The sequence below is a fragment of the Salmo trutta genome, chromosome 26, assembly GCF_901001165.1.
Source record: "Salmo trutta chromosome 26, fSalTru1.1, whole genome shotgun sequence".
Taxonomy (NCBI): domain Eukaryota; kingdom Metazoa; phylum Chordata; class Actinopteri; order Salmoniformes; family Salmonidae; genus Salmo; species Salmo trutta.
In genome coordinates, this window is record NC_042982.1 from 39226633 (window position 1) to 39245147 (window position 18515).

Below are 18515 nucleotides of genomic sequence, written 5' to 3' on the forward strand. Positions count from 1 at the left end.
TCTCTCTTACTGCTTTTCTCACTCTGGTGTGTGTGTGTGTGTGTGTGTGTGTGTGTGTGTGTGTGTGTGTGTGTGTGTGTGTGTGTGTGTGTGTGTTCGCGGAGGCGACTGGAGGTCAGGTAGGAACATCAAAGACTATGTAATAATGAATGTTGTCAGGACTGAGCAGCTGCTTGGCGACGGTTGCTCTGTTGATTTGTCTTGGGGTTGTATTAGTGATGTTATCATAGCAGACAGACAGGTCACAACAGACAGGGTCACAGCAGACAGACAGGGTCACAGCAGACAGACAGGTCACATCAGACAGACAGGGCCACAGCAGACAGACAGGGCCACAGCAGACAGACAGGTTACAACAGACAGACAGGTCACAGCAGACAGACAGTGTCACAGCAGACAGACAGGGTCACAGCAGACAGACAGGTTACAACAGACAGACAGGTCACAGCAGACAGACAGTGTCACAGCAGACAGACAGGTCACAACAGACCGACAGGTCACAACAGACAGACATGGTCACAGCAGACAGATAGGTCACAACAGACAGGGTCATAGCAGACAGACAGGGTCACAGCAGACAGACAGGGTCACAGCAGACAGTCAGGGCCACAGCAGACAGACATGGTCAAATCAGACAGACAGGGCCACAGCAGACAGACAGGGCCACAGCAGACAGACAGGGTCACAGCAGACAGACATGGTCACAGCAGACAGACAGGGCCACAGCAAACAGACAGGTCACATCAGACAGACAGGGTCACAGCAGAGAGACAGGGCCACAGCAGACAGACAGGGTCACAGCAGACAGACATGGTCACAACAGACAGACATGGCCACAGCAGACAGACAGGGTCACAGCAGGCAGACAGGGTCACAGTAGGCAGACAGGTCACAGCAGACAGACAGGGTCACAGCAGACAGACAGGGTCACAGCAGACAGACAGGTCACAACAGACCGACAGGTCACAACAGACAGACATGGTCACAGCAGACAGACAGGGTCACAGCAGACAGACAGGATCACAGCAGACAGACAGGTCACAACAGACCGACAGGTCACAGCAGACAGACAGGGTCACAGCAGACAGACAGGGTCACAGCAGACAGACAGGTCACAGCAGACAGACAGGGTCACAACAGACAGACAGGTCACATCAGACAGACAGGGTCACAGCAGACAGACAGGTCACAACAGACAGACAGGTCACAGCAGACAGACAGGGTCACAGCAGACAGACAGTTGTCATGGGAGGCAGTGTAAATGTTATCTATTGGATGATGAGTTGCCATGGGAGGCAGTGTAAATGTTATCTATTGGATGATGAGTTGCCATGGGAGGCAGTGTAAATGTTATCTATTGGATGATGAGGTAACAAACTGAGATTAGGAGCACTCCCTTTAAGAGTGTGCTCCTAATCTCAGCTCGTTACCTGTATAAAAGACACCTGGGAGACAGAAATCTTTCTGATTGAGAGGGGGTCAAATACTTATTTCCCTCATTAAAATGCAAATCATTTTATAACGTTTTTGGCATGCATTTTTCTGGATTTTTTTGTTGTTATTCTGTCTCTCACTGTTCAAATAAACCTACCATTAAAATTATAGACTGATCATTTCTTTGCCAGTGGGCAAACGTACAAAATCAGCAGGGGATCAAATACTTTTTTCCCCCACTGTACACTACTGTTCAAAAGTTTGGGGTCACTTAGAAATGTTCTTGTTTTTGAAAGAAAAGCACTTTTTTTGTCCATTAAAATAACATCAAATTGATCAGATATACAGTGTAGACATCGTTAATGTTCTATATTACTATTGTAGCTGGAAACGGCTGATTTTTAGTGGAATATCTACATAGGCGTACAGAGGCCCATTATCAGCAACCATCACTCCTGTGTTCCAATGGCACGTCGCTTATGGGCACAAACCCACTGTTGCTGGACCAGACAGGACTGGCAAAATGTGCTCTTCACTGACGAGTCGCGGTTTTGTCTCACCAGGGGTGATGGTCGGATTCGCGTTTATCGTCGAAGGAATGAGCGTTACACCGAGGCCTGTACTCTGGAGCAGGATCGATTTGGAGGTGGAAGGTCCGTCATGGTCTGGGGCGGTGTGTCACAGCATCATCGGACTGAGCTTGTTGTCATTGCAGGCAATCTCAACGCAGTACATTACAGGGAAGACATCCTCCTCCCTCATGTGGTACCCTTCCTGCAGGCTCATCCTGACATGACCCTCCAGCATGACAATGCCACCAGCCATACTGCTTGTTCTGTGCGTGATTTCCTGCAAGACTGGAATGTCAGTGTTCTGCCATGGCCAGCGAAGAGCCCGGATCTCAATCCCATTGAGCACGTCTGGGACCTGTTGGATCGGAGGGTGAGGGCTAGGGCCATTCCCCCCAGAAATGTCCGGGAACTTGCAGGTGCCTTGGTGGAAGAGTGGGGTAACATCTCACAGCAAGAACTGGCAAATCTGGTGCAGTCCATGAGAAGGAGATGCACTGCAGTACTTAATGCAGCTGGTGGCCACACCAGATACTGACTGTTACTTTTGATTTTGACCCCCCCCTTTGTTCAGGGACACATTATTCCATTTCTGTTAGTCACATGTCTGTGGAACTTGTTCAGTTTATGTCTCAGTTGTTGAATCTTGTTATGTTCATACAAATATTTACACATGTTAAGTTTGCTGAAAATAAACGCAGTTGACAGTGAGAGGACGCTTCTTTTTTTGCAGAGTTTATGACTTGGAAGCGCAGGTGTTCCTATTGTTTTGTACACTCAGTGTAGTTACCCAGTGTCTATCATTAGGTGTTAGGGGTGTGTGCGGGAGGCGAAGTCAGGTGCAGGAGAGCGGAGTGTAGCAAACAGGCGCACTTTAATTCCGGTCCAAAAATGACAGCACATAAAAACAATGACGTGCCAAAAACACGGAACATAGCAAAAGTATAGCGCCTGACAATATCCACATAATGATAAGCAATTACACACAAAGACATGGAGGGGAACAGAGGACTAAATACATGCAGTAATTATGGAATGAAAACCAGGTGTGTAATGGAACAAGACAAAACAAATGGATATTTGAGAAATGGAGCGGCGATGGCTAGAAAGCCGGCGACGTCGATCGTCGAACGCCGCCCGAACAAGGAGAGGAGCCGACTTCGGTGGAAGTCGTGACATTAGGTGTGTTGATATATGACCTAGGCACGAGCCCACATAACATTCCCACTGATGTGCCGCCAGTCAGGTGTCCCCATGTGAATCCTTTTGATACAGTCAATCGTCATGCATTAAACTAGTTTGTAAATGTCAATGCTAACATTTTAAATCATTTTAAATCAATCCATTCCAGGTAAGCTGTAGACAGATGTTGGCAAGGACATTGAACTCGTTGATAGGAGTTATGGCCATCAGATTAGTCTTGTGTAGCAGGTAGCAATGCTAGCTAACAATGCACACACACACATTGAAAACAATCCTTTAATTTTTTGTTGCCCTATGTTTCCGTCAAGTTAAAATGTAAAGTGTAATATAAAGTAATGACAGTGTAATATGTTCCTTGACCATATCCTTAGTCATCTGATTGGTGCCCAGACAGTTCCTGGCTCCTCACTAGAATGGGATGAAGGAGGATTGGACAGAGATGTCAGGAATCTACAGATTCTCCAGGAAGTAAATGTGCACTGTGGGGCCAAATAGAACTCCCAGTCAATTAAACTGAATGAATGAAAATGATTGGACCTATGTGTACTTCCTGGTTTCTATTTATGACATAACCTTTGTCCAATCCCTCTTCACTTCATTATAGGTTCCTCTCACATTGCTGGCCCACAGTTGTTAGGACTCTCACTACTTCCTCTTTTCCAACACGTGTTTATTATCCCATGTCTCTGTGGTACCACCTGTTTCCTTAGCCAATCAGAATGAGGGTTGACTGCAAATAGAACCCCATTCACAAAATGAGAATCACCTCCGCAGTGTGTGTTCCATTCATAGGATGGTCCCAGGAAGGAACCTAGGGATTGCTTCCAGATGACCCTGTAGATAACGACAGATATTCAGCATGCAGGAAGACTGGAAGGCTCTCTTGTCTCTGTCTCTTTGTCTCCTCTGTCATTCTCTCAGTCTGACACTCTATTTTGGTCTCCTTGTAATTAATTCAATCCAATTCGTTCAAGTTTTATAGGCAGGAAGTACATGTGTTGATTTTACCAAAGCAGAACAGTTTTAAACTATTATACAGTAGATGAAAGGACAACATCTTTCTCTCTATTGTTCTCTACCCCCACCACTCTCTCTCTCTTTCTCTCTCGGTCTCACTAAGTCCATATGTCCTTTAGATGATGTGCTTTGACATTTAACATAAAATAATAACATGCTGGACACAGTCATGCTGTAGGAATTTCACATAGTTTTGTCCCATAGAGTAAATCACATCCAGGTTTACCCCACTCATACTACTGTATTAACTCCAGCCTTTTACTGTGGGGACATCAGCCAATCCTTTTTACTGTGGGGACATCAGCCAATCCCTTTTACTGTGGGGACATCAGTCAATCCCTTTTACTGTGAGGACATCAGCCAATCTGTTTACTGTGGGGACATCAGCCAATCCTTTTTACTGTGGGGACATCAGCCAATCCCTTTTACTGTGGGGACATCAGTCAATCCCTTTTACTGTGAGGACATCAGCCAATCCGTTTACTGTGGGGACATCAGCCAATCCTTTTTACTGTGGGGACATCAGCCAATCCCTTTTACTGTGGGGACATCAGCCAATCCCTTTTACTGTGGGGACATCAGCCAATCCCTTTTACTATGGGGACATCAGCCAATCCCTTTTACTGTGGGGACATCAGCCAATCCCTTTTATTGTGGGGACATCAGCCAATCCCTTTTACTATTGGGACATCAGTCAATCCCTTTTACTGTGGGGACATCAGCCAATCCCTTTTACTGTGGGGACATCAGTCAATCCCTTTTACTGTGGGGACATCAGCCAATCCCTTTTACTGTGGGGACATCAGCCAATCCCTTTTACTGTGAGGACATCAGCCAATCCCTTTTACTATGGGGACATCAGCCAATCCCTTTTACTATGGGGACATCAGCCAATCCCTTTTACTATGGGGACATCAGTCAATCCCTTTTACTATGGGGACATCAGCCAATCCCTTTTACTGTGGGGACATCAGCCAATCCCTTTTACTGTGAGGACATCAGCCAATCCCAACTGACTTTGTTGAAAAAGGATTTAGCTACAAAGTAAACATAAAAGGCATTGTTCGTGTTCGTGCGATGTCATAAGAGATGAAGCTACTAATAAAACTACTAATTGAAGACAGAAGACATTGTGCAGATGCATGAGATATTTAAAGATGGTTTAGATATGAAGGTCCATTTCTCTTGGGCAAATATTGAAGGATTCTGGTACACATTATGTCAATTTTTGCATTTATACAGCAACATGTTATTTTGTTCCTCAAGGATGAACGTCATCGAGTGAATATTGACAACAAATGGTGAGACTTTAATCCGTTGTCACGTACACCATGTACCTAGACCCTGTCTGTCCGTGTCGTCCCCGTCTAGGTAACCACATGCTCCTACGCGTGCTGCCGTCCGTCTACCCCAAACAGCCCCATGCCATCCATCGTCACCTAGGCAACCTGGCGGCCATGATGTCACAGCTCGATTCACCTGAGCAACAACACCTGCTGAGGCTGATCCGGATGGTCGCCGAGCAACAGCCACTGGTGTGTGTGTGTGTGTGTGTGTGTGTGTTTATGTGTGTGTGTTCACGTACCCATGTGCCCGTCTATGAGCATGTGTGTGATGGAGTGCGTTCAAAGAACACATGAGAAAGCCATGAGAAAGTCCAGAATTACCTACATGTGGGAATGCTGTGCTGCGCTCCAGAGAGCGTGGTCCAGCATGAGGATATTAAGGGGAGAGTAATGTATGTATGTACATGCTAGATGGGTGCTGTCACCCGCATTAAGACAGAACAAGCTGAGTCATCAGAAACCCTGTGCTGAGGGGAATAGTGGGATGGGTCTGGTTAAAAAGAGAGCAGTCACAAAGAAGTGAAAGACCACATTTAGAACACAGTAGGAATCACACACACACACACACACACACTCTCATATACGCGCTCATTATGAGTGTGTAGAGAATGCATCCGTCATCAGTAATGTCAAATATTTTGACATTTCCTGTCTCTCTCACACTCATGATGCAAGAGTCCCATCTGATGTTCAGATTCATTAATCAGGGAAACTCTAATAAGTCATTCAGCTCGTCTCCGGTTAGGAGGAAAGAGAGGAGAGACAGAGAGAGGGGGAGAGAGAGAGGGGAGAGAGAGAGACCACTGTGACTGACCCTTGCTATTGAGAAAGGCCGCCATAGGCAGACCTGGCTCTCAAGAGAAGACAGCCTATGTGCACACTGCCCATAAAATGAGGTGGAAACTGAGCTGCACTTCCTAACATCCTGCCGGACCCACAAAGAATTCAAAAACAAATACAATTTTGATAAACTCCCATATCTACTGGGTGAAATACCACAGTGTGACATCACAGCAGCAATATTTGTGACCTGTTGCCACAAGAAAAGGGTAACGAGTGAAGAACAAACACCATTGTAAATACAACCTATATTTATGTTTATTTATTTTCCTTTTTGCACATCATATCAAATCAAACTTTATTTGTCACATGTGTAGACCTTACCGTGAAATGCTTACTTACAAGCCCTTAACCAACAGTGTAGTTCAAGAAAGAGTTAAGAAAATAATTACCAAATAAACTAAAGTAAGAAAAAATATTAAAAGTAACACAATAAAAGAACAATAACGAGGCTTTATGCAGGAGGTACCAGTATCGAATCAATGTGCGAGGGTACAGGTTAGTTGAGGTAATTGGTACATGGAGGTAGGGGTGAAGTGACTGCACATCATTAGAACAATGTATAGACATAATATGACATTTGAAATGTCCCTATAATTTTGGAACTTGTGTGAGTGTAAATTGAATTGAGAGAGAGAGACAGAGAGCGAGAGAGACAGAGAGAGAGCGAGAAAGAGAGTGAGAGAGAGAGGGGGGAGAGAGACAGAGAGAGGGGGGAGAGAGAGAGAGAAAGAGAGACAGAGAGAAAGAAAGAGAGAAAGGGGGGAGTAAGAGATAGAAAATGTTAAAGAAAGAAACAAAAGAAACAAAAAAGTGAGATAAAATCAACAACAATGACGACAACAATGACAACATTAAGACCAAGAACAAGCACATCCTACGGTGGGAGGGAGACAAGAGGCCTGGTCTGGGCTGGTCTGGCTAGGACAGATAATGAGGCAAAGGGGATTTAGTATACCCAGTAAGTCCCACAGCAAGACTACGGTATTCAGCACCCCATAGATCATGCGTCTGACCTACTGACCCATTACAGGGAAAGACATCACGTTTCTCCCTGATTGACTGACCAGCACAGCCAGGGGTCAGCCAGGGCGACAGAGGTTGTGTAAGGTTCATAACTCTAACACGTCAACTGACTGACTGGTGTTTGCATGTATGCGTGTGTGTGTGTCTCCATGTCTTTGATTGTTTTTCTCCATGGGAGCTTATGTCTGATTGTCTGTCTCCATGTCTTTGATCGTCTTTCTCCATGTCTTTGATCGTCTTTCTGCATGTCTTTGATCGTCTTTCTCCATGGGAGCTTATGTCTGATCGTCTGTCTCCATGTATTTGATCGTCTGTCTCGATGTCATTGATCGTCTGTGTCCATGGGAACGTATGTCATTGATCTTCTGTCTCCATGGGAATGTATGCCATTGATCTTCTGTCTCCATGGGAACGTATGTCTTTGATAGTCTGTGATAGTCTGTGTCTTTGATAGTCTGTCTCTATGGGAACGTAGGTCTTTGATAGTCTGTCTCCATGGGAGCTTATGTCATTGATCTTCTGTCTCCATGTCTTTGATCGTCTGTCTCCATGGGAACGTATGTCATTGATCGTCTGTGTCCATGGGAACGTATGTCATTGATCGTCTGTGTCCATGGGAACGTATGTCTTTGATCGTCTGTCTCCATGGGAACGTATGTCTTTGATAGTCTGTCTCCATGGGAACGTATGTCTTTGATCTTTTGTCTCCATGGGAACGTATGTCTTTGATCTTTTGTCTCCTTGGGAACGTATGTCATTGATCTTCTGTCTCCATGGGAACGTATGTCATTGACCGTCTGTCTCCATGGGAACGTATGTCATTGATCTTCTGTCTCCATGGGAACGTATGTCTTTGATAGTCTGTGATAGTCTGTGTCTTTGATAGTCTGTCTCTATGGGAACGTAGGTCTTTGATAGTCTGTCTCTATGGGAACATATGTCTTTGATAGTCTGTCTCTATGGGAACATATGTCTTTGATAGTCTGTCTCCATGGGAACGTATGTCTTTGATAGTCTGTCTCTATGGGAACGTATGTCTTTGATAGTCTGTCTCCATGGGAACGTATGTCTTTGATAGTCTGTCTCCATGGGAACGTATGTCTTTGATAGTCTGTCTCTATGGGAGCGTATGTCTTTGATTTTCTCCATGGGAACATATGTCTATGTTAGTCTGTCTCCATGGGAATGTACACTGCTCAAAAAAATTAAGGGAACACCAAAAGAACACATCCTAGATCTGAATGAATGAAATAATCTTATTAAATACTTTTTTCTTTACATAGTTGAATGTGCTGACAACAAAATCACACAAAAATAATCAATGGAAATCCAGTTTATCAACCCATGGAGGCCTGGATTTGGAGTCACACTCAAAATTAAAGTGGAAAACCACACTACAGGCTGATCCAACTTTGATGTAATGTCCTTAAAACAAGTCAAAATGAGGCTCAGTAGTGTGTGTGGCCTCCACGTGCCCGTATGACCTCCCTACAACGCCTGGGCATGCTCCTGATGATGTGGCGGATGGTCTCCTGAGGGATCTCCTCCCAGACCTGGACTAAAGCATCCGCCAACTCCTGGACAGTCTGTGGTGCAACGTGGCGTTGGTGGATGGAGCGAGACATGATGTCCCAGATGTGCTCAATTGGATTCAGGTCTGGGGAACGGGCGGGCCAGTCCATAGCATCAATGCCTTCCTCTTGCAGGAACTGCTGACACACTCCAGCCACATGAGGTCTAGCATTGTCTTGCATTAGGAGGAACCCAGGGCCAACCGCACCAGCATATGGTCTCACAAGGGGTCTGAGGATCTCATCTCGGTACCTAATGGCAGTCAGGCTACCTCTGGCGAGCACATGGAGGGCTGTGCGGCCCCCCAAAGAAATGCCACCCCACACCATGACTGACCCACCGCCAAACCGGTCATGCTGGAGGATGTTGCAGGCAGCAGAACGTTCTCCACGGCGTCTCCAGACTCTGTCACGTCTGTCACATGTGCTCAGTGTGAACCTGCTTTCATCTGTGAAGAGCACAGGGTGCCAGTGGCGAATTTGCCAATCTTGGTGTTCTCTGGCAAATGCCAAACGTCCTGCACGGTGTTGGGCTGTAAGCACAACCCCCACCTGTGGACGTCGGGCCCTCATACCACCCTCATGGAGTCTGTTTCTGACTGTTTGAGCAGACACATGCACATTTGTGGCCTGCTGGAGGTCATTTTGCAGGGCTCTGGCAGTGCTCCTCCTGCTCCTCCTTGCACAAAGGCGGAGGTAGCGGTCCTGCTGCTGGGTTGTTGCCCTCCTACGGCCTCCTCCACGTCTCCTGATGTACTGGCCTGTCTCCTGGTAGCCCCTCCATGCTCTGGACACTACGCTGACAGACACAGCAAACCTTCTTGCCACAGCTCGCATTGATGTGCCATCCTGGATGAGCTGCACTACCTGAGCCACTTGTGTGGGTTGTAGACTCTCATGCTACCACTAGAGTGAAAGCACCGCCAGCATTCAAAAGTGACCAAAACATCAGCCAGGAAGCATAGGAACTGAGAAGTGGTCTGTGGTCCCCACCTGCAGAACCACTCCTTTATTGGGGGTGTCTTGCTAATTGCCTATAATTTCCACCTGTTGTCTATTCCATTTGCACAACAGCATGTGAAATGTATTGTCAATCAGTGTTGCTTCCTAAGTGGACAGTTTGATTTCACAGAAGTGTGATTGACTTGGAGTTACATTGTGTTGTTTAAGTGTTCCCTTTATTTTTTGAGCAGTATATTTCACCCTCTTTTCTGTTCTCTCTTTCTTTTCCATTCCTTTCAGATCCCTACTGTCTGCTGTGTTCCTCCCAGACCTCAGATCCCTACTGTCTGCTGTGTTCCTCCCAGACCTCAGATCCCTACTGTCTGCTGTGTTCCTCCCAGACCTCAGATCCCTACTGTCTGCTGTATTCCTTCCAGACCTCAGATCCCTTCTGTCTGCTGTGTTCCTCCCAGACCTCAGATCCCTACTGTCTGCTGTATTCCTCCCAGACCTCAGATCCCTACTGTCTGCTGTATTCCTTCCAGACCTCAGATCCCTACTGTCTGCTGTATTCCTCCCAGACCTCAGATTCCTACTGTCTGCTGTGTTCCTCCCAGACCTCAGATTCCTACTGTCTGCTGTGTTCCTCCCAGACCTCAGATCCCTACTGTCTGCTGTGTTCCTCCCAGACCTCAGATCCCTACTGTCTTCTGTATTCCTCCCAGACCTCAGATCTCTACTGTCTGCTGTATTCCTCCCAGACCTCAGATCCCTACGTTCTTCTGTGTTCCTCCCAGACCTCAGATCCCTACTGTCTGCTGTGTTCCTCCCAGACCTCAGATCCCTACTGTCTGCTGTATTCCTCCCAGACCTCAGATCCCTACATTCTTCTGTATTCCTCCCAGACCTCAGATCCCTATTGTCTGCTGTATTCCTCCCAGACCTCAGATTCCTACTGTCTGCTGTGTTCCTCCCAGACCTCAGATCCCTACTGTCTGCTGTATTCCTCCCAGACCTCAGATCCCTACTATCTGTTTTATTCCTCCCAGACCTCAGATCCCTTCTGTCTGCTGTATTCCTCCCAGACCTCAGATCCCTACTGTCTGCTGTATTCCTCCCAGACCTCAGATCCCTACTGTCTGCTGTATTCCTCCCAGACCTCAGATCCCTACTGTCTGCTGTGTTCCTCCCAGACCTCAGATTCCTACTGTCTGCTGTATTCCTCCCAGACCTCAGATCCCTACTGTCTGGTGTGTTCCTCCCAGACCTCAGATTCCTACTGTCTGCTGTATTCCTCCCAGACCTCAGATCCCTACTGTCTGGTGTGTTCCTCCCAGACCTCAGATTCCTACTGTCTGCTGTATTCCTCCCAGACCTCAGATCCCTACTGTCTGCTGTATTCCTCCCAGACCTCAGATCCCTACTGTCTGCTGTATTCCTCCCAGACCTCAGATCCCTACTGTCTGCTGTATTCCTCCCAGACCTCTCAACAGTCTCCCTCCCTGATGTCCTTTTCTAGATCTCTGTGATCACAGTGTTCTTTGGACTGCTGTCACCACCAGGCCTCTCTCTCTCTCTCTCTCTCTCTCTCTCTCTCTCTTCATCTCAACTCTGCTCTCTCTCTCTCTCTCTCTCTCTCTCTCTCTCTCTCGATCTCTCTCTCTCTCTCTCTCCTATTCTCAACTCTGCTCTCTCTCTCCTAATCTCAACTCTCTCTCTCTCTCTCTCTCTCTCTCTCTCCTAATCTCAATTTTGCTCTCTTTCTCTCCTAATCTCAACTCTGCTCTCTCTCTCTCTCTCTCTCTCTCTCCTAATCTCTACTCTGCTCTCTCTCTCTCTCTCTCTCTCTCTCTCTCTCAATCTCTCTCTCTCTCCCTTAATCTCAACTCTGCTCTCTCTCTCCTAATCTCAACTCTGCTCTCTCTCCCTCTCTCTCTCCTAATCTCAACTCTGCCTTCTCTCTCTCTGTCTCTCTCTCCTAATCTCAACTCTGCTCTCTCTCTCTCTGTCTCCTAATCTAAACTCTGCTCTCTCTCTCTCCTAATCTCAACTCTGCTCTCTCTCTCTCTCTCTCTCTCTCTCTCTCTCCTAATCTCTACTCTGCTCTCTCTCTCAATCTCTCTCTTCCCTAATCTCAACTCTGCTCTCTCTCTCTCTCTCTCTCTCTCTCTCGCTCTCCTAATCTGAGAGATTAGGATCAGGACCTGCAATTGTAACAGTAAACAACTGTAACAAAATGGATGACTGCAGTGTAGCCGTTATTATGTTGCATGGATTGCTAAGGCATAAGAATATGAAAGTGTAAATTCTTATTTTAAATGTGTGTAGTTATGTACCTGTCTATTACTCTTATGTATTATGTCATTTTATGTAGTTCTGTCCTTCAGCTATTATGTCATGTTTGGTGTGGACAACAGGAAGAGTAGCTGCAGCTTTGGCTGTAGCTAATGGGGGATCCTAATAAAATACTGAATACTCTCATACCGCCTTCTAGCCTCTTTTCCATCCTTCAACCCAATGCTGATCACTGGTTTTATCCTCTCCCCCTCTCTCTCCCCCTCCCTCCCTCCTCTCTCCCCCCTCCAGGTTCTGAGCCCCCTGGTGCCCTCCCTGGTTGGTTACCTAGGCGATGCCTCTCTGAACGAGACCCTACTGGGTGCACTGGTGGACGTGTCACAGGCTAGCCCCGCCTCCATGGCCCCCTTCCTGCCCGCGCTAAGGGTTGTGGGTCAGCAGTACCCAGTCCTGCTGGGACACGTGGTCAAAATACACAGAGCTGTGGGCTTGACCAGTGAGGTGAGGAGACATCAATATTCACCTTTCTTCTACTCTTACTTCTCTCTCTCTCCTCCTCTTCTCTCTCATTCCCCCCTTTCCCCTGTCATTGTCAACTTTCATTTCCTCTCTTCTTCTATCTCTCCATCAGTGTTGGGCAGTGCAGCAGTGTTAACACAGACGCCGGAACTCACTGTGCCAGAATCACTTAGTCAGCCTGGCTAGGTCTGTCCATACACACACACACACACACACACACACACACACACACACACACACACACACACACACACACACACACACACACACACACACACACACACACACACACACACACACACACTTATCATGAACCGTCAGTCACCTGCCAGAAATAATCAATCAAAACACAGGGACACAGTGAAACTGATCCTTACATTCCTCATTCCCAATCATCATTAGCTTGAGCTTTCATATTAACCTAATCTTACTCATATAAGGTTTAGGGTGACATTGACAATAAGTTAACAGGTCCATACCTGCAGTTCAGTTAACAGGTCCATATCTGCAGCTCAGTTAACAGGTCCATATCTACAGCTCAGTTAACAGGTCCATATCTATAGTTCAGTTAACAGGTCCATATCTGCAGCTCAGTTAACAGGTCCATATCTGCAGCTCAGTTAACAGGTCCATATCTGCAGTTCAGTTAACAGGTCCATATCTGCAGCTCAGTTAACAGGTCCATATCTACAGCTCAGTTAACAGGTCCATATCTGCAGTTCAGTTAACAGGTCCATATCTGCAGTTCAGTTAACAGGTCCGTATCTGCAGTTCAGTTAACAGGTCCATATCTGTAGTTCAGTTAACAGGTCCATATCTACAGCTCAGTTAACAGGTCCATATCTACAGTTCAGTTAACAGGCAGATAGCTGCAGCTCAGTTAACAGGTCCATATGTACTGCTCAGTTAACAGGTCCATATCTGCAGCTCAGTTAACAGGTCCATATCTGCAGTTCAGTTAACAGGTCCATATCTGCAGCTCAGTTAACAGGTCCATATCTGCAGTTCAGTTAACAGGTCCATATCTGCAGTTCAGTTAACAGGTCCATATCTGCAGCTCAGTTAACAGGCCGATAGCTGCAGCTCAGTTAACAGGCCGATAGCTGCATGCCTGTATAGTTATGCTTGGAACCACAGCATCAAATCTGTCACAGCAGTTTATTTAGCTTATTAATCACGGTATGTTCTGGTATCACACCATCTCATGTGGGGGTCAGCTCTAACACGCTTAGGTAACACGCTAAGCCCGCTATATGCCTGTGTGTGTAAGCACTACATGCTTTTCCAGCCCTGCATGTGGTTTCATTCAGTGGAAGTGTTTGTTCAGGTGAACATTGTCTTCTAGGGTCAAGATCTGGAAGATTTCTGCAGACTGTTAATGGACATGATGGTCTAATGAGATGATTGGTGAATGAGGCCTTCTGAAGGAACACTGAGAGATGATTGGTGAATGAGGCCTTCTGAAGGAACACTGAGAGATGATTGGTGAATGAGGCCTTCTGAAGGAACACAGAGGAGATGATTAGTGAATGGGGCCTTCTGAAGGAACACTGAGAGGAGATGATTAGTGAATGGGGCCTTCTGAAGGAACACTGAGAGATGATTGGTGAATGAGGCCTTCTGAAGGAACACAGAGGAGATGATTAGTGAATGGGGCCTTCTGAAGGAACACTGAGAGTAGAGGCATGTCCCAGCCTGTCCTATTGTCACGCCTAAGTGGTTAACACCAGGAGTGGAGGCATGTCCCAGCCTGTCCTATTGTCACGCCTAAGTGGTTAGCACCAGTGGTTCAACTAGTGTTGAGCCATGTTCAAGGTCATCTGCCATGTCTCTCCACACTTCCCTCTTGTCCCATGTCCATATCCACACCCTGGTTCAACCCTAACCCTAGCCATAACCCTAACCCTAGATTCATGTCCACTCCCAGGCTCAACCCTAACCCTAGCCATAACCCTAACCCTAGCCATATCCATAACCCTAGCCATAACCCTAGCCATAACCCCAGCCATAACCCTAACCCTAGCCATATCCCTAACCCTAGCCATAACCCCAGCCATAACCCTAGCCATAACCCTAGCCATAACCCTAGCCATAACCCTAACCCTAGCCATAACCCTAGCCATAACCCTAACCCTAGCCATAACCCTAGCCATAACCCTAGCCATAAACCTAACCCTAGCCATAAACCTAACCCTAGCCATAACCCTAACCATAACCCTAGCCATAACCCTAACCCTAGATTCATGTCCACTCCCAGGCTCAACCCTAACCCTAGCCATAACCCTAACCCTAGCCATATCCATAACCCTAGCCATAACCCTAGCCATAACCCTAGCCATAACCCCAGCCATAACCCTAACCCTAGCCATATCCCTAACCCTAGCCATAACCCCAGCCATAACCCTAGCCATAACCCTAGCCATAACCCTAACCCTAACCCTTGCCATAACCCTAGCCATAACCCTAACCCTAGCCATAACCCTAACCCTAGCCATAACCCTAGCCATAACCCTAGCCATAACCCTAACCATAACCCTAGCCATAACCCTAACCCTAGCCATAACCCTAGCCATAACCCTAACCATAACCCTAGCCATAACCCTAACCATAACCCTAGCCATAACCCTAGCCATAACCCTAGCCATAACCCTAACCCTAGCCATAACCCTAACCCTAGCCATAACCCTAGCCATAACCCTAGCCATAACCCTAACCATAACCCTAACCATAACCCTAGCCATAACCCTAACCCTAGCCATAACCCCAGCCATAACCCTAACCCTAGCCATAAACCTAACCCTAGCCATAACCCTAACCATAACCCTAACCCTAACCTTCACATTAATCTTGGATTATCATACTTTTATCATACATTTTTGGGGCCCTTAAGATGCTGGATCAGGAGCCTGTTCTGGTTAGCTCCGGCTCAATTTAACCACTGGTAAATAGTGAGTCACACTTCACCTCTCCACCATCATAACTGACTTCTGGTGAGAGTTCTGGTACAAAATGGCCTCACCCAGGTAGAGGTGGGTGTTACACATGTTTCCTCTGAGGTCATCCAGTCCATTCCTCTCAACGATAAAACCTAAGTGGTTGATGGAGAGAGAGACATGATACCTAGTGATTATATGACTCCCAACACATTGTGAAGGGGAGATAGAGAGATACCTAGTGATTATATGACTCCCAACACATTGTGAAGGGGAGACAGAGAGAGAGAGATACTTAGTGATTATATGACTCCCAACACATTGTGAAGGGAAGATAGAGAGATACCTAGTGATTATATGACTCCCAACACATTGTGAAGGGGAGATAGAGAGATACCTAGTGATGAAATGATTCCCAACACCTTGTGAAGGGGAGATAGAGAGATACCTAGTGATTATATGACTCCCAACACCTTGTGAAGGGGAGATAGAGAGATACCTAGTGATTATATGACTCCCAACACCTTGTGAAGGGGAGATAGAGAGAGAGATACCTAGTGATTATATGACTCCCAACACCTTGTGAAGGGGAGATAGAGAGAGAGATACCTAGTGATTATATGACTCCCAACACCTTGTGAAGGGGAGACAGAGAGATAGATACTTAGTGATTATATGACTCCCAACACCTTGTGAAGGGAAGATAGAGAGAGATACCTAGTGATTATATGATTCCCAACACCTTGTGAAGGGGAGACAGAGAGATACCTAGTGATTATATGACTTCCAACACCTTGTGAAGGGGAGACAGAGAGAGATACCTAGTGATTATATGACTCCCAACACATTGTGAAGGGGTGTGAGGTATGTTGTAGCCCTCTGCATCCTTTTGGAATGACTCTCTCCTGGATTTACAAGTCACTTGAGAGGGAAAAGCTTTGAACCACAGCTAGTTAGCTACCCCTTACACCCTGACCTGGTGCCACCTTCTGTAACCCCCCTCTCTCCAGCCTCCTCTCTCTCTCCTTCCCTCCCTCAACAAACTCTCTCCAGCCTCCTCTCTCTCTCCTTCCCTCCCTCAACAAACTCTCTCCAGCCTCCTCTCTCTCTCCTTCCCTCAACAAACTCTCTCCAGCCTCCTCTCTCTCCTTCCCTCCCTCAACAAACTCTCTCCAGCCTCCTCTCTCTCTCCTTCCCCCCCTCAACAAACTCTCTCCAGCCTCCTCTCTCTCTCCTTCCCTCAACAAACTCTCTCCAGCCTCCTCTCTCTCTCCTTCCCTACCTCAACAAACTCTCTCCAGCCTCCTCTCTCTCTCCTTGCCTCAACAAACTCTCTCTAGCCTCCTCTCTCTCCCTCCCTCCCTGCCTCCCTCAACAAACTCTCTCCAGCCTCCTCTCTCTCCTTCCCTCCCTCAACAAACTCTCTCCAGCCTCCTCTCTCTCTCCTTGCCTCAACAAACTCTCTCTAGCCTCCTCTCTCTCCCTCCCTCCCTGCCTCCCTCAACAAACTCTCTCCAGCCTCCTATCTCTCCTTCCCTCCCTCAACAAACTCTCTCCAGCCTCCTCTCTCTCTCCTTCCCTCCCTCAACAAACTCTCTCCAGCCTCCCCTCTCTCTCCTTCCCTCCCTCAACAAACTCTCTCCAGCCTCCTCTCTCCCTCCTTCCCTCCCTCAACAAACTCTCTCCAGCCTCCCCTCTCTCTCCTTCCCTCCCTCAACAAACTCTCTCCAGCCTCCTCTCTCTCTCCTTCCCTCCCTCCCTCTCTACCTCAACAAACTAGCTGTTGTGTTTCATTATTCATTGGCATGTTTCCCTAAATGTTATGAAAAGGCAAAACCCCACAGTGACAGGATAAATGCGGATTCGCAGCAGTATTCTGCTCTTTCCGGGAGACAGACACACACACACACACACACACACACACACACTTCCCAGGAGAGGCGGAATGATTTGGCCCGTCAGCTCCAATCACTCCTCTGTTATTGTTCTGACAATACTCCAAACAGATCCGCTCCAGCAGTAGCTTGTGTGTGTGTGTGTGTGTGTGTGTGTGTGTGTGTGTGTGTGTGTGTGTGTGTGTGTGTGTGTGTGTTGGTTTTTATGTTGAATGTTTCTGGGCAGTAGAAACTTGTAATGCTCCAGTTAGGAGCTAGAGAGGGTTTAAATAAAGCAACCTGTTTTACTTCCTCCTTTTCTTTGTTCTGTCTCCCTGCTTCCTGATTGGACCAGCACACTGATTCCTCTGCTCCCTCTGCAGATGAGATCTGGAACAAAATGTCCTACTCTCTCTTAATGTAACAAGCCCCCCGATCCCGCTAAATGCCCAGAAGTGTGTGTGTGTGTGTGTGTGTGTGTGTGTGTGTGTGTGTGTGTGTGTGTGTGTGTGTGTGTGTGTGTGTGCCTGCTGAATCCGACACTGAATCTGATATTCCGCTCTCCTGTCTTCTACGAGTGGATCTCAGGAAAACTGGGCGTCCCTCTGAATCTCCTGCTTCTCTCTAAAATGGCCGCCAGGATGTGTTTACGTTTGTTTATGAGGCGTGTGTGACCATTGGCATGTAGCCTCTAGCCAGGGGTAGAGATGATTACAGGGTTTTGGGGATGGTTATACTGTTTCTAGGTGAGGCAGATTGACAGTGATTGGGGGACTGGGGAGTCAGTGGATGTTGCGCAATAGCAGGAAGATTAATGTAATGTCGTGCCTCTCTCTCCCCTCTCTCCCCCCTCTCCCTCTCTCTGCCCCCTCTCCCTCTCTCTCCCTCTCTCTCCCCTCTCTCCTCTCTCCCCTCTCTCCCTCTCTCTCCCCCTTTCTCCCCCCTC

At 47.1% G+C, this 18515-nt stretch overlaps 1 protein-coding gene across 1 annotated transcript in view; it reads left to right on the top strand.

Moving 5' to 3' along the window:
• Positions 1–18515, top strand: part of LOC115163909 (ventricular zone-expressed PH domain-containing protein) — a 123048-nt gene that overhangs the window by 37685 nt on the left and 66848 nt on the right. The window contains exons 3-4 of the mRNA XM_029716108.1: positions 5595–5758; positions 12535–12744. Coding sequence (XP_029571968.1) covers positions 5595–5758; positions 12535–12744 — 374 coding nt within the window. The remainder of the gene's footprint in view (positions 1–5594; positions 5759–12534; positions 12745–18515) is intronic.